Source organism: Erythrolamprus reginae, chromosome Z, assembly GCF_031021105.1.
Source record: "Erythrolamprus reginae isolate rEryReg1 chromosome Z, rEryReg1.hap1, whole genome shotgun sequence".
Lineage (NCBI taxonomy): Eukaryota > Metazoa > Chordata > Lepidosauria > Squamata > Dipsadidae > Erythrolamprus > Erythrolamprus reginae.
Window position 1 is genome coordinate 65,812,667 of NC_091963.1, and position 17,646 is coordinate 65,830,312.

At 40.9% G+C, this 17,646-nt stretch overlaps 1 protein-coding gene across 4 annotated transcripts in view; it reads left to right on the forward strand.

The window, feature by feature from the left end:
- VPS41 (VPS41 subunit of HOPS complex) overlaps positions 1 to 17,646 on the forward strand; it is a 496,439-nt gene that overhangs the window by 420,974 nt on the left and 57,819 nt on the right. For all 4 annotated transcript variants that reach the window (XM_070726287.1, XM_070726291.1, XM_070726289.1 and 1 more), the window contains 2 exons: positions 767 to 904; positions 2,052 to 2,106. In XM_070726287.1, coding sequence (XP_070582388.1) covers positions 767 to 904; positions 2,052 to 2,106 — 193 coding nt within the window. The remainder of the gene's footprint in view (positions 1 to 766; positions 905 to 2,051; positions 2,107 to 17,646) is intronic.

Below are 17,646 nucleotides of genomic sequence, written 5' to 3' on the forward strand. Positions count from 1 at the left end.
AACTACATTGTCTAGTTGACAGAACATGGAGAAGGCCAACTCTGTGGGACCTGACTGCTGGGATTCATGCAGAAGGCGGTCTCAGAGGTATTCTGGTCCCATGTCATGTAGGGCTTTATAGGTCATAACCAACACTTTGAATTGTGTTCGGAAACCGATTGGCAGCCAATGCAGACCCATGGAGTGTTGGAGAGATATGCACGTGTCTGGGCAAGCCCATGACTACTTGCACAGCTGCATTTTGCACAATTTGTAGTTTCCTGACGCTTTTCAAAAGTAGCCCCATGTAGAGAGCATTGTAGTAGCCGAACCTCGAGGTGATAAGGGCATTAGTGACCGTGAGCAAAGACTCTCTATCTAGGTAGGGCCGCAACTGGTACACCAGGCAAACCTAGGCAAACGCCCCCCTCGCCACAGCCAAAAGATGATGTTCTAAGGTCAGCTATGGATCGAAGAGGATGCCCAAGTTGTGGATCCTGTGTGAGGGGATCTAAATTCCCCCCCCCCCCCAGGATGATGGATGGACAGATGGAATTGGGGGTTGATTTTCTTTGGGATTGATACTTAAGGAAATTGGAAAACTGAATTAGTTATTATTCTGAAATCCATATTTGGGGTGATTTATTTATTTTATTTTATTTATTTTATTTGTCAAAAATTATAGGATGGTAGTTTGTATAAACATAACATTAGAAAAAGCAATGATAAAAAGTAATAATGGTGATTTACAAGTTCTTATGGTTTAATACATTTGATTGGTTTATAGTATTTGCATAAGCTGTTTAAGAGAGATCATCACAAAGGACAAAAGTATCATGAGAACCAAATCAGTCTGTATGCTGAATACGACCGACCAAATTTACTCCCTTTTTTGAAAAATAGCACTCATTGCCCATTGGAAAAGGTAAGAAAGATATCTCAAAATATGCCTTTTTTTCACCTAGTGTAGTATGATTGATTTTATTTATTTTGATATGTAATGTAAAAGACTTTCTTTTATTAATCAGAATCAGCTTGGTATTTGTTTTCAATGGGTTTTAAAACCTGGGTCAACTCTTTATATAACACTACCCTCTGCTGGAAAATATGAGAACTAAATGTAATGTTTCACTCTTCTCACTGCACTGTTCTTTATTTTAATAGTTATGCATTTGTTTAATATTGGGCTGTTTAATCATAAGAAATATAATTTTTTAAAAAGTAATGTATGGAATAAAATAGTAGAGCAGCGTAAAACAGAAAATTAATTTCACAGTAAGCTAAAACTTTTTTATAAATTAAAGTCAGTCATTTTTCTTTTTAGCATTGGAAAACAGTAATTTGATTGGTTGCCAACGAGCTTCTCTAGGACAAGTTTTGCTGATCTGGAAAATCTTAAATTTTTATGTTCTGGGATCCGGATTCATGCCTCTATTGGACAGGGACCTCATTCCCTGATTCAGTTTGTTTAACATACTGGTTGTTATAGAATTGTTATTCAAAATGAAAGGCAGCCTCCATTCTTCCCTGCCTTCCCCCAAGGAATTGGAATTTCTATTTTAAAAAGATGACAAATAAATCCATGTAGAATATTCCCCCCCCCCCCCATTATATTATACTGTATTCATGTTGAAGGAGCAGAAAGTAGAGAATTAAACTATATTTAATTCATTATAACATTCTAGCTTCTCAGGCTTCTTGCCTATGTTTATCATGCATTTCTGTTTATGAAAATAACTTCAAAAATGTCTTGAAAATTTTGCTTCTCAATCTTAAATATAGACCCCAACACTACAAAAATCACTGGGCTGGTCTTTCTGGAATTATTTAGAAATTTTAAATTAAGGTCACTTATGTACTCTTATTCATTATATTTAGAAATGATTCTACAAGGCAATTAATAAAATATGTCCCCTTTTAGCATTCACCAAACCAGAAAAAAATTGATGTTCATTAACTTTCAGAAACGTTATATTCCATTGAATGCAGTGGATCTTAGAGATGTGTAGCTGATGTCATTATTTATCCATATTAAATTGTTTCATATTAACACTTTGTTTTTGAAATTACAGGCTCTTGAAATTTGTCAGCAAAGATTCTTTGTGGAAGAGACAGTTTATCTTTTAAGTAAGTAGCTGTATTATGCTTCGTTTTGTTTGTTTTTACTGACATATTATCAAGTATTTTTATCACCTGTATACAGGTGTTATACAGGTTTTTTTATTTTTTATTTAAAACAAAATATATAAAAACAAACATAAAAGAAAAATACACACATCAGGGATGATTTACATTCCAATTTTCATCAGAAGCACATATGGAGCCGTATACATTTTTACATTAATTGAGAACATTTTTGTCTATATTTATTGCAAATACTGTCCATTTCATAAGAAGAAGAAGAAGAAAATTCAAAAAAGAAAGGAAGAAAAAGCATAGGTATTATACAGTTTTTAAGATACTATACATCCCTATTAAGATGCCAAGTTTTTGAGATGTAAAAAAAATAGATGAAGATATATTACTTTTCAACCTTTAATATAACATTTAATCTGTACAACTGAATTGAAGAGCAAACAAATATTTTAGGGAAAAAATAAAAATCTTACAATAATGTGATTGCAAAAGTATGCACACCCTTAAATCAATACTTCGTTGAAGTACCTTTTGATTTTATGACACACCCAGAGTACCCTTAGGCAAGATGGGAATCAATAAATAGTATAAATAAATAAATAAGTTCATTCACTGCTAAGGAGAGTCCAACATGGGTCATACTTCAGTCTGATTGGTAGGGACTGAGTTTAAAATTTAAATATTTAACATTCAATTAGGTAACACCCCCTAGCTGCCCAAAGGGTTCAGTTTTTTAAACTCAGTTGTAGAGGAGGGATGTCTGTTTTATCTTTCTACAAATCAAGCTGTAATTTACTCATGTTGGACTCTCCTTTAAAAAAAAAAATTCCCCCTTGTTTCCAGGTAAGTTAATGAATTAAATAGTCTGGTTAGTCGGTACGCTGGCAAGAACTGGCAAAAATTCTTTGCATTCTACACAAATCACTTTACTCATGAGATATATTGATTGAAATAGAGTTTCTTGCTCTCCGTGGGCAGAGCGGCCCCTGTCCTCCGCAGTTATTGCCTCGCTTCTACTGCCTTGTTGTTGTTAGCTGGCAGGGTCCGTCCCTCCACTGTTTAAGAATCTCCCTTCAGGTCCGACAATCATCTCCCAGGTATTACAGCAGCTGAATGCTCACTTCTCTAATGATTGAAAGTGCAAACAAGTCCTTCCTTTTCGTGCCTTTTTTTGCCACCATTGGTTCCCGCTGCATTTTTTAAAAAATGCAGCGGGAACAAATTTCTGCTCATCTTGACCACCAAAACAAATACACTATACTACCCCACCACCACCTGTCTATACTCCACCAAGTCCTCCACAATCATTATCTGCAAGCTCAACTACTGACATCCCCACCCTTGTAAAAGATGTCATGGAACGCGAACAAAAGCGACAGAATGCCATCCTTTTTTGCCTTGAGGAAAATGGGGAATCTGATTTAACAAATATATGCAACATCATCCGCCGCCTACATCCACAAACGTTTGCCCCTGATGACATCCTAGAGGTTACTAGAAACAGCCCTGCACTTAGGTACAGCGATGGATCAAAGGCCCCTCATTTCTGTAAGTTAGTCTTCAAAAATGAAACTGCCAAACAACTGTTCATCAAAATCATGAACTCTGTTAGTACAAGGTACATGTTTGTTAGGGTTTGCCATTGTAAACTTGTACTATCACTTTAAACTTGTACTATCACTGTAAAGTGTACTGTCACTTTAACTGTTAACTATTCTAGGCTGGTACGTCATTAGAGGGTGCCAGTGTTCCATCCCTCAAATGAGGTTGTGACGCACATTTCTGCTCAGTCATTCTCTTACTTTGCCTGAGAGGGGGGGAGTTGTGTTTATGCTTCGTGCGTATCTTCTTTGTATTAACTTCGTGCTTATTATCTATATTGTATTTTGCTTTGTGCTTCTAATCTTGTAATTGCTCAGTGCTTATTATCCTGTATTTGCTTCGTGCTTATTCTGGATTGTTTCTATATTTTGTTTATATGTAAATAATACTTATTTAACTAAGTCTGTGTCTTGGCTTTATCACACATCCATGCTCTGTTAAAATTCTCTGCTCGGTGATGTCGAAGGTTTCATAGCCTAGCTATACCGAGACAAGCCAACAAACTCCATCGCCAGAAATAATGACAACTATAACAAACTCAGATCCAGACCAGATCTAACTCTACTTCAACATATCCGCTCTCATGAACTACGGGCCGAACTCAAGAGATGTCTTGAGCTTGGTGAAACCAACCTATATGTAGACTACCACACTGAATGCATCAAAACCAAGACCTATAACCCTCCCTTCAAAAATCCCGTCCCTCCTCAATCATCCCACACTTCCCAACCCACCACCCCTCATTAACAAATTGTCATCCCTAGTACTTTCAGCCAAGAGTAGGAAAGCGCGCCCCTTACTTCCTCAGTTCAATCCAACCTCAATCCATTCCAATTTAAATTCAACTCAACTCAGCCCAACTTCAACCCAGAACCCAAACTCAATCTCAAATGTAAACTAATCAATGTAAGGTATAATTAACAAGTTCTCTGAATTCCTCCTTCTAGACACCAACTTATTTGATTTGATCTTTGTCTGTGAAACATGGCTAAATACATCCTATCCTGACTCCATCATCACATCAAGTAACTACCTTGTCCTTCGGTCTGACCGTGAATCCCGCAGAGGAGGCAGTGTAGCTATATTCTATAAAAAATCACTCAATCTAAAAAACATCCAAATTGCACATATCTTATCCACCCAGAAACCATTATATGTGATCTTTCCCTCAATACCACACTTCACTTCCTACTATGCTACAGAGCTCCTGACTCCGACATCACTCATACAACCAAATTAACCTCACTGCTAACATGGGCAACCTCCTGCCCTTACCCCATTATCTTCCTAGGTGACCTCAACCTACCTCACATTAACTGGACCTTAAATAAATGCAGCACGGGACCACTCCACACTACCTTATACAATGCCGTCACCAGCCCAGGACTTGACCAATTAGTATTAAACAATACTAGACATAACAGCTGTCTTGACCTCATATTCTGTAATAGCAAAAGCGTAATCTATGGTCTGCATGTAAAATAACCTTTTTACAACAGTGATCATAGTATGATTAACTTCAATCTCAATCTACATCAGGATAACTTTCACCTGTATAATGTGTCACCTAAGTACAATTTTAGGAAAGCCAACTATGAACTCATAGATGCCAATCTCTCAATTCTCGACTGGCGAACTATATTTTCTAACTGCAACACTATTGATGATTTCTACAGCACATTCTTACTACAAGTTAAAAGACTTATCAGACAACATGTACCACTAGCTTCAACCAGAAGAAAAACAAAAAATAACTTACCTTTCTCAATAAGGAAACTACAAACCAAAAAAAGATCTCTCTGGCGTAAAAATAAAAAAGGCTAAGTAACCAACTTCAAAAGATGCTACAAAAGCATTTGCCAACAAATAAAAGCAGAATGTCTCAACTACCACAGCAAACAAGAGGAAAATCTCCTTCGCACCAAATCTAACCGAGCCTTCTACAACTTTGTCAACAACAAACTCAAAGACTCTAGACCTATTCCAGCTCTCGTTGGACTCAACAACAAAGAATACCATGATGATCCATCCAAAGCTAACTTCTTCAACTCTTTCTTTGGCTCTGTCTTCGTTAACAGTAATGGCTCATCCCCCATCTTCACAAATCGTACCTCAAACTCTCTCAACAACCTAACCCAAGTAGACTTCACTATAGACTGTGTTGAAAAAGCAATCCGAGACCTCAAACCTTCTCTATCAGTCAGACCAGATGGTCTTTGTGCATACTTCCTAAAAAAACTTTCTTCTGCTATAACTGAACCACTAAGCATCATCTTTCAAAATTCCTTCAGGACCAGCACACTCCCCAAGCTATGGTCAAAAGCAGTAGTCATCCCCATCTTCAAAAAAGGAGACCCTTCTCTCGTTGACAGCTACAGACCAATTTCACTATGCTGCGTCTCATGTAAAGTCATGGAATCAATTATAAATCAATCAATCACCCTTTACTTAGAATCTAATAACCTACTCTCTAACAAACAATTTGGATTCAGAAAAATTATCCTGCAAACTTCAACTACTTCACTGCAAAAACATGGACTACCCACCTAGATCAAGGAAAATCCATTATTGCAATTTATATTGACTTTTGCAAAGCCTTCGATTCAGTGGTCCATGACAAACTACTCCTAAAACTCAAATCCTATGGCATCTCAGGATTCCTCCACAGCTGGATTACTGCATTCCTGTCAAATAGGCAAAAAGTTGTCAAAATTGGAAGTGCCATTTCCACCCCTGTCCTGGTTAAAAGTGGCGTTCCCCAAGGCAGCGTACTAAGACCTACTCTTTTCATTCTCTACATCAATGACCTCTGCAATCATATCACAAGCAACTGTGTTCTTTTTGCCGACGATGTAAAGTTTTTCAACACCACAGACAACACATCTACTCTCCAAAAAGACCTCAACTTTGTCTCAGATTGGTCTAATACCTGGCAACTTCAAATATCAACCAGCAAATGTTCTACCCTCCACATCGGCAAAAAGAATCCGAACCTCATATATAAACTGAATAAACAAATTCTCACAGCCAACCCCCACTCAGTAAAAGACTTCAATTTCTGGTCACAATTCAAAGTGTTGGTAATGATCTATAAAGCCCTACATGGCATCGGACCAGAATATCTAGAAGACCGCCTTCTGCCGCACGAATCCCACCGGCCGATTAGGTCCCATAGAGTTGGCCTTCTCCAGGTCCCGTCGACTAAACAATGTCGGTTGCCGGGGCCCAGGGAAAGAGCCTTCTTTCTGGCGACCCCGGCCCTCTGGAATCAACTCCCTCTAGATATTCGAACAGCCCCCGCCCTCCTTGCCTTGCGTAAAATGATGAAGACTCACCTTTGTCGCCCGACATGAGAATGATTATCTCCCCCCTTCGTTGTTTCTCTGACCTCTGTAGTATGATTAATTAGGTTGTGTGGATAAGTGCGTAGTTGTGCTTTTATGATATTGATTATTTTATATTAATGCTTTTTTTAATTGACTTTTTAAATTTTAATATTAGATTTGTAATGCATTGTACTATTGTTATGTTGTGAGACGCCCCGAGTCTGCGGAGAGGGGCAGCATACAAATATCATTATTGTTGTTGTTGTTGTTGTTGTTGTTATGATTATGATTATTATTATGATTATTATTATGATTATTATTATTATTAGAAAAGATGATGGAGCAGGCTCAGAAACAGGCCTTAACATCTCCTTTTCCACAATTGCAGCCACATTGGGCCAATAATGGTTCCACCTCAACCCGTGGTTGCCTCTCCACTATCAAGTGGATATGGATGGCTATGGACAAAGGGGTAGCCACCTGAACGCCCTGAGATCCTTTCTCTTACCTTGCCTCCAAGTCCATTGCCAGTCATAGATCAGGGAGATGGCAATCCTGTTAGCTGAACCTCAGCACAAGTTCCACAGAGACCAGCACCACTACCCTCTGGAGCAGACATGTGGCATCAGCTGTCTCCATCCATACAAGATATGATTGCCAATGCATACTCACAAGGCAAGAGCAGCACCTCGACGTGTTGCCCACCTTTTAGTTTTCCTTTTGCTTGCAAACGGGATCACAGTATCTCTTTGCCTCTCCGGATTTCCACGCGGAACACTCCAATGAACCCTTTCTATGTCATCCAAAGATATTTGAATTCCATTCACTTTTAACCAGTCTTGTAGTGTCTCAGCCAATTTCAATCCTGCACCAAAAACTTGTTTAAAACCCTGCAAACGAAGATTTCATCTCCTTTGATGATCCTCTAAATTAGTAAGTCTGTAATTATGCTCCCTGTGCACTTCAACTTGGCTTTTCACCTGCCCCTCTATTTTTTTTCCTGCTTGTTCTTCTGACCCTGTTGTAGTTGGCTCACAACCAGCTCCTCTGGCCACTGATTTTGACTCAGAGGACCCAGGTCCCTCAGATCAAAGAAGATCTGTCTGGCTTAACGAAGAGTCAGACTGTGAAGGGGAAGGAGAAGAAGGGGATGTGAAAGGTGCCGGAGAGGCAGAGAGGCCTGCAGAGCCTGTAGGATGTCCAGTAAGAGCCTCATCTGGGACAGATGAGGAGAGGGTGATGGATGACCCCATCCTCAATGTCAGGGTCATAAAACGATGGGATGCCAGGAGCAACTGCGCAGACGCAGACAGAGATTCTCCGAGAAGGGCTGCCGAAAGGCAGTGTGGGAAATTATCATTCGGATTTGAGAGAGAGACATTGACGCTTTCTGGTTTAGCTTTTTCTTTGGACAATTTTGGAATTCTGACACTCAAGCCAAGTGACTAATTGGCTGAAATAAGCCACTTTTGTTGCTGGTTTGAGTCGTTAACCCTGACCATTGGACTCATAAACCAGCATTCCTTTTGCAGTTGCTGTGGCTTTTATCTAATTGTGTACATAAAGAAACCTTTGCCTTTTGCAAGCTTATGTCTGTGTTTGTTTGTATACTGCCTTGTTGGATGATATTGTTTTGTTCTCAAAATCAGGATACTCTTCTCGGGTTAACCTGTAAAAGTCAGTTTGCATAGGAGAACGACAAGTATGCGCATCAGACATGTTACAATTTTGCAAAAGCTGGTCAACCTTACTTTCTTGTGAAAGAGAGAACCCCTTCTCAGTTTTCTCAAACTGAACACCTAGATAATCATTGATATGCCCTAGGCTTTTCAAGGTGAAATGTTTCTCAAGGCCCTTAGCAAAAGTTTGACTAGTGCTTTCATTGAGACCTACATAAACAATATCATCAACATAAACAAGAACAATTTCATAAGTCTTACCTTGCCCTTTTGTGAACACGCATCCATCAGATTCGGACTTAATAAAGCCCATTGAATTTAGCTTTTGGGATAATAATTTGTACCAGCAGAGGGCGCTCTGTTTGAGGCCGTATAAAGACTTGCTCAGAAACCAAACCTCTCCTTCTCGGTTCTGGAATCCAGGAGCACCTTTGACGTAGATCTCTTCATTCAGATCAGCGTTCAAATAGGCAGTCTCTACATCAAACTGGAAAACTTCTAAACCCAAAGCAATAGCAGTGATTAAGGCAATCTTGACACTTTCATTTCTGACTGTGGGTGAGTATGTATCAGTGTAGTCATCCGGATAAATTTGAGAAAATCCTTGAGCTACGAGCCTAGCTTTGTATAGCTTTTCTTCATTAGGCTTTTGTTTGACTTTATACACCCAGCGTGTGCCAATGACTTTCTTCTTGTTAGGAGGCTCCACCTTCTGGAACACATTAAGTTTCTTTAAACAGTCCAGTTCGTGTTCCATAGCCTCATGCCATTTTTCTTGTTCAGAGTCAGGCAAAAGTTTGATCTGGTGAAAATGATCAGGTGGAAGTGTAAGATTATTACACATGAAAAGATAAGGAGAGTCAGATACTTGCTGTGCAAATCTCTTTGGAGGAGTTCCTTTGGTAGTTCTCTTGGAACGCCTGGGAACGCTGGTCCATCCTTCATCATCATCTCCGCCTTCAAGTTCATCACCAGGGGTTTCCTCGGCAACTGTCGAAGGCTGTTCGTCATCTGGAACATCAGGAATATCTGGCACAGATCCTTCGGTATCAGGACTCTGGACACTTTCCTTAGGGAAATAAACTGAAGTATCATTACTATGTATACTGGACCAATTTGTGTCTTCCTCAAATTTGGCTGAATTAGAAATATAAACTCTGTGATGAGAGTCAGCAAATTTGTGGTACTTGGAGACTTCATCAAAGCCGATGAATCTCATTCTTTCTGACACAGGACCTCCTTTTCTTCTCTGTTCAACTGGAATGTTAACAGTGGCATAACAACCAAAAATGTAAATGTTTTGAATGTCAGGTTTCTTGCCATGGAGCAAGTAATAAGGAGTGTCTTGAATGACGCTACTCCATGTTCTGTTAACAATGTAATTAGCATACCTTAATGCTTCGCCCCAGTATGAAAAGTCCACGTTTGCATCCTCAATGAGACAACGAAACATTGTCTGCAGGATCGCGCTTCTGTGTTCGCATGCATCGTTGTGCTGCTGCGCTCCTGATGATGAGGTCTGCCTGAGGATCCCATTCCTGGCCATCCATCCTTGGAACTGTTGCGACATAAATTCGCCTCCACGATCACTTTGAATCCGCTCGATCCAGACGTCGTGTTGGCTAAGTATATCTGCAGCAAAGCCTTTAAAAGCCTCAAACGCCTCTGATTTGTGTTTTAAAAGAAAAACATAGCCAAATCGTGAGTAACTGTCAACTACAGTTAAGAAGTACTTACGTTTACCAACAGTAGGCCGAAATGGACCGACAACGTCGGTGTGGACCAATTCAAAGATGCGTGTACACTGGCGGACAGGAAATCTGGGGATAGTGAGATCCTGAAATTTGGCAGTGTTACAAATTCTACAATCAAGGTAAACTTTGCAAGCCCCATCAATTGTGAAACCATCAACATATTCAGATGTCTTTGCTAAAACGGGGTAAGAAGCATGCCCCAAGCGACGATGCCATCTGTGAATGTACCTGGAATGAAAAGATTTGTTTGTTAACATATGTTTAACATTTTTAACAGCATTAGGAACCTCAGGGGTTTCATTGGTTTTAGGAACCTTTGAACTAGCGGTGGCACCAGGGTTTCTCTCTGGACCTGTGCAATCGCCCTTTGGAACGCTTATACTTACACTACCTTTGCTGGCAGGTTTGGGTTGCAAATAAAAAACACCTTCGATGGGGATGGCAGTAGCAAGAAGTTTGCCATCCTTGAAAATGTTAGAGTCTTTGAGTCCAAAGTTCATTACAACCTTCAATTCTTCTTTCAGGCAATATCCACTAAGAATGTTGTTCTTGGCAGTTGGAACGTAGAAAACATTTGAGATAAGGGAGTCCAGTTCTTTGACGAAGACTTTTCCTTTTCCTTCCACCTTGGAACGTAGACCACCAACTCCATACACTTCCTTGACATCTGTCGGGTGTAGCTCACTGAAGGATTCCTTCCGGTACGCGATGTATGCCGCTGCTCCACTGTCTAGGGTCCATAACTCACGAAAGTCGTAGAGTGGACTCTTGTCAGGAACAATGCTGAGGTGGATGGTACTAACATAAGTAGGTTTCTCATCTTTGGAGTCTTTGGGAGTTGACTTTGCAGCTCCAGAACTCTTTCCTCTGGATCCTTTCTTGTGTGCGCCTTTAGGCTGGGTTGGATAAGGTGGATGATCAGTCTCGCCAGACTTCACACTTTGCACATCAGGAGAAATGCGGGTGTCATCCTTCTTAAAAGGTTTCTGGCGTGAGTACTTTGGAGTACTTGTTTTCTGCTGACCGCCATTGGCCAAGTTAGATTTAAATGCTGCTGACATAGGTCTAAGGCCAGTGTTCAGCAACTCTGCTTCTTCAGTTAGCATGTTACAGAGTCTCTGAGTAGATTTCTGGGCCATTGGGAGTATGCTGAACTTGTAAATAACTTCCTTCCATTCAGGACCAAGAGAAGTTATAATAGCCGCATTTACTTGATTATCATCATAGCGGTATCCTCTTTCTTCTAAATCTTTATGCATTGTAAGGATTTTAGAAAGGTGAGGTGCAAGTTCGCCCCCTGTTGGAAGTTTAGTATTATTAAACTTGGCTATCAGTATGTAATTGCTTTCATCTGATATTGGCCTAAACATGCCATCTATTGACTGCAATATCTGAGCTGAAGTAATGTCATGTGTGTCATATCTCTGTGACAACTGTGAATCCATGCTCATGAGAATGAGTAGCTTGGCTTTTATGTCAGCTTCCCTTTCTTCTGCAGTCCAGCGCCTTACTGGTGGATTATGAGCAATCCCATCTATGTCATGAGCCAGTAGGTGCAAATTTATTCTGTGAAGCCACTTCCTATAATTGTGTCCATTAGGTAACAGCACAAACTCACCTTTCAGAACAGAGGAGGTGATGGTCTGTCTCGTTGATGCAGTCAGCTGGACCGCTTGGAGCGGCTGGGGTTGAGCCCCGACCCCTCCTGACAAACCTTGTGGCTGTACCACCTGGGGAAGTTGTGCAGGCATCTGCGGAATAAAAACTGGAGGCCTCTGCGATGAAACAGAAGTACCTGGAATAAATGGATCTTTTCTTTGCATTTCAGCAGCCATGTCTGCCTGGGAAAGTCCCTGTCTGGCTTCTGGCAATGGTTTTTCCTTTCGGACGTTCCATCCACTAGTGGCCGCTGTTGCGTAACTTGCAGCAGTGGGGGAAAGCCCCCCTTCTCGGCTTGTAACTTTTTCAAACTGCAAATGGACCATTTTTTTATCTTCGAGCTGGGTAGCCCTCCCTTGTTTGTAAGGAATGTGTTCTATGTGAGAGCGTGATGGGAAAAAATGTGTGACCACAGGAGGATTTACGATGTGCCCATGCGTATCTTGGGGTGAGTGGGAGGAATGGATTCCTTCTATCTCTCCCTGTGGAGAATGAGCACGTGAACTGCCTCTCAGGGACATAAACTCCATTTTTTCTGCAAGAAGTTTAAGCTGAAGTTTTTTCAGAGATCGTAATTCAGTCCTGACTTCATTAGCCTTTTTTAAGTAACTGAAATAGATTTCTTGCTGCTCTATATTTTTCATTGTAGGAAGATTATCAAAACGGAGACAGACTGATTCTAAAGAATTTATCTCCTTCTCATCCTTGTCAATGAGCTCTTCAATTTTCTGCAGGTTTAAGGAAGTTCCTTTTATTTTAGCAGAAGTGAGAGAGCTAAAATCATCTAGGTGCTTTGTCTTGGTTTGAGCCTTAACGTGGGTACCAGATGATTGCGAGGGGAACAGAGTTAACGTCTCCTCCTCCTCATCTTCGCTAGGATTAATGGAAAGACTGCCGGAGGGCTCACCCTGGGTAGATTTACAATCCTTTTCCCTGGTTTCTACATCAATCAAGTAAGATTCACTTATGGTTTGTTGAGTGCAGGGGTCAGCTAGAAGAAGTTCCTTCTCACCTTGTAGAGACATGGTTGGATTCCTTTTACAATCGGTTACACGAATTGTCTCCTTGAGTTGGGCCAATTGGTCACTCGTGAGGGAATCAACGTATGACTGCGTGAGAGGATTACGTTTCTTTTTCGCTGGCATCAGGGAAAAATTCCTAGGAAGCTTACGGGGTGTAAGCGGGGTCTGTTACTTCAATAATAACCGTGCTCGGGTACCATGTCGGGATTTAGAAGACCCCCTTACCTTAGACAAGGCGCTCAGCCCGTGAGGAGTGAGCCGGGAGCTTCCAGAGGTGATGGATATTGAAGTACAGACAAGCATGTTCGAATGAACTAGTTATTTTTATTATGAAAGTATAAAAACAACAAATGTCTGAAGAGACATAGAAAAGTACATCCTCTGGCTAGGATGTATGAAAGAATATGTCCTCTGAATAAGGACCTCCCTTCTTCTCCAAGAAGGGACAGGATGTGAGCAAACAGGTTACATCACACAGGAGGAGCTACCTTACTAGACAGAATTAACTCTCTAACTACTGGATGTTTCTCAATGTCATGGGGGCTGGCAATTTCCAGCGTGACACCCCTTCTTTGTCAGTCATCAGAGACAAGAGGGACATCAGGACATCAAGACATCAATTCACTTAAGGCACAATTTGTTGGTGAGGTATTCATGTTGATCAGCTGGCAATGGCTTATTCAGCAAGTCAGCGATCTGCTCAGTAGTAGCCACATACTGAAATTTCACGAAACCATCTTTCACCTTCTCTCGGATATTTTGATACCGGATGTGAATGTGCCGTGAACGAGCTCCAACAAATTCAGCTTCAGCAATGAATGCAACTGAAATATTATCCTCCATAATAACAATTGGTGTCATAGGACCTTTCCAAATACTATCAATGAGAGGAAAAAGAGACATTAATGCATTACAGCAATCAGAAACACATGCATATTCAGATTCAGTTGAAGAGCAAGAAATAAACTTCTGCTGCCTAACTTTCCAAAAGAAAGGACAACCATTTAAAAACATGATATAACCAGAAGTACTTTTTCGTGTTTCTGTGTCACTTGCCCAGTCAGCATCAGCATAACAAATCACTTCAGGGTACCCAACATGATCTGGCTCAAGGTACAGCTTCTTGCCTTTCGTGAGCTTCATGTATTTGAGCAGCTTCTTTATGCAAGACCAATGAAACGTGGTAGCCTTTCCAACGTATCTGGACAGTAGATTCACACTCAGTGAAATGTCAGGTCTCGTCCAGCTGCTGATGTACAATAGCGAACCAATCACTGACCGGTACAATGTTTTGTTCTCAAAATCAGGATACTCTTCTCGGGTTAACCTGTAAAAGTCAGTTTGCATAGGAGAACGACAAGTATGCGCATCAGACATGTTACAATTTTGCAAAAGCTGGTCAACCTTACTTTCTTGTGAAAGAGAGAACCCCTTCTCAGTTTTCTCAAACTGAACACCTAGATAATCATTGATATGCCCTAGGCTTTTCAAGGTGAAATGTTTCTCAAGGCCCTTAGCAAAAGTTTGACTAGTGCTTTCATTGAGACCTACATAAACAATATCATCAACATAAACAAGAACAATTTCATAAGTCTTACCTTGCCCTTTTGTGAACACGCATCCATCAGATTCGGACTTAATAAAGCCCATTGAATTTAGCTTTTGGGATAATAATTTGTACCAGCAGAGGGCGCTCTGTTTGAGGCCGTATAAAGACTTGCTCAGAAACCAAACCTCTCCTTCTCGGTTCTGGAATCCAGGAGCACCTTTGACGTAGATCTCTTCATTCAGATCAGCGTTCAAATAGGCAGTCTCTACATCAAACTGGAAAACTTCTAAACCCAAAGCAACAGCAGTGATTAAGGCAATCTTGACACTTTCATTTCTGACTGTGGGTGAGTATGTATCAGTGTAGTCATCCGGATAAATTTGGGAAAATCCTTGAGCTACAAGCCTAGCTTTGTACAGCTTTTCTTCATTAGGCTTTTGTTTGACTTTATACACCCAGCGTGTGCCAATGACTTTCTTCTTGTTAGGAGGCTCCACCTTCTGGAACACATTAAGTTTCTTTAAACAGTCCAGTTCGTGTTCCATAGCCTCATGCCATTTTTCTTGTTCAGATTCAGGCAAAAGTTTGATCTGGTGAAAATGATCAGGTGGAAGTGTAAGATTGTTACACATGAAAAGATAAGGAGAGTCAGATACTTGCTGTGCAAATCTCTTTGGAGGAGTTCCTTTGGTAGTTCTCTTGGAACGTCTGGGAACGCTGGTCCATCCTTCATCATCATCTCCGCCTTCAAGTTCATCACCAGAGGTTTCCTCGGCAACTGTCAAAGGCTGTTCATCATCTGGAACATCAGGGAAATCTGGCACAGCTTCCTGGGCTTCAGGACTCTGGACACTTTCCTTAGGGAAATAAACTGAAGTATCATTACTATGTATACTGGACCAATTTGTGTCTTCCTCAAATTTGGCTGAATTAGAAATATAAACTCTGTGATGAGAGTCAGCAAATTTGTGGTACTTGGAGACTTCATCAAAGCCGATGAATCTCATTCTTTCTGACACAGGACCTCCTTTTCTTCTCTGTTCAACTGGAATGTTAACAGTGGCATAACAACAAAAAATGTAAATGTTTTGAATGTCAGGTTTCTTGCCATGGAGCAAGTAATAAGGAGTGTCTTGAATGACGCTACTCCATGTTCTGTTAACAATGTAATTAGCATACCTTAATGCTACGCCCCAGTATGAAAAGTCCACGTTTGCATCCTCAATGAGACAACGAAACATTGTCTGCAGAATCCCGTTTCTGCGTTCGCACACACCATTGTGAGCCGGCGTCCCGGGTGATGAGGTCTGCTGGCGGATTCCATTCCTGGCCATCCATCCTTGGAACTGTTGCGACATAAATTCGCCTCCACGATCACTTTGAATCCGCTTGATCCAGACGTCGTGTTGGGTAAGTATATCTGCAGCAAAGCCTTTAAAAGCCTCAAACGCCTCTGATTTTTGTTTTAAAAGAAAAACAAAGCCAAATCGTGAGTAACTGTCAACTACAGTTAAGAAGTACTTACGTTTACCAACAGTAGGCCGAAATGGACCGACAACGTCGGTATGGACCAATTCAAAGATGCGTGTACAGAGCCGGACAGCAATTTTTGGAACTGGGGAATGACGGGATTTTGCGGAATTACAAATTTTACAATCTAGGTAAACCTTGCAAGCCCCATCAATTGTGAACCCATCAACATATTCAGACATCTTTGCTAAGACGGGGTAAGAAGCATGCCCCAAGCGACGATGCCATCTGTGAATGCACCTGGAATGAAAAGATTTGTTTGTTAACATATGTTTAACATTTTTAACAGCATTAGGAACCTCAGGGGTTTCATTGGTTTTAGGAACCTTTGAACTAGCGGTGGCACCAGGGTTTCTCTCTGGACCTGTGCAATCGCCCTTTGGAACGCTTATACTTACACTACCTTTGTTGGCAGGTTTGGGTTGCAAATAAAAGACACCTTTGATGGGGATGGCAGTAGCAAGAAGTTTGCCATCCTTGAAAATGTTGGTGTCAACAAGTTCAAAGTTTATTACAACCTTCAATTCTTCTCTCAGGCAATATCCACTAAGAATGTTGTTCTTGGCAGTTGGAACGTAGAAAACATTTGAGATAAGGGAGTCCAGTTCTTTGACGAAGACTTTTCCTTTTCCTTCCACCTTGGAACGTAGATCACCAACTCCATACACTTCCTTGACATGTGTCGGGTGTAGCTCACTGAAGGATTCCTTCCGGTACGCGATGTGTGCCGCTGCTCCACTGTCTAGGGTCCATAACTCACGAATGTCGTAGAGTGGACTCTTGTCAGGAACAATGCTGAGGTGGATGGTACCAACATAAGTAGGTTTCTCATCTTTTGAGTCTTTGGGAGTTGACTTTGCAGCTCCAGAACTCTTTCCTCTGGATCCTTTCTTGTGTGCGCCTTTAGGCTGGGTTGGATAAGGTGGATGATCAGTCTCGCCAGACTTCACACTTTGCACATCAGGAGAAATGCGGGTGTCATCCTTCTTAAAAGGTTTCTGGCGTGTTTTCTGCTGACCGCCCTTGGCCAAGTTAGATTTAAATGCTGCTGACATAGGTCTAAGGCCAGTGTTCAGCAACTCTGCTTCTTCAGTTAGCATGTTACAGAGTCTCTGAGTAGATTTCTGGGCCATTGGGAGTATGCTGAACTTGTAAATAACTTCCTTCCATTCAGGACCAAGAGAAGTTATAATAGCCGCATTTACTTGATTATCATCATAGCGGTATCCTCTTTCTTCTAAATCTCTATGCATTGTAAGGATTTTAGAAAGGTGAGGTGCAAGTTCGCCCCCTGTTGGAAGTTTAGTATTGTTAAACTTGGCTATCAGTATGTAATTGCTTTCATCTGATATTGGCCTAAACATGCCATCTATTGACTGCAATATCTGAGCTGAAGTAATGTCATGTGTG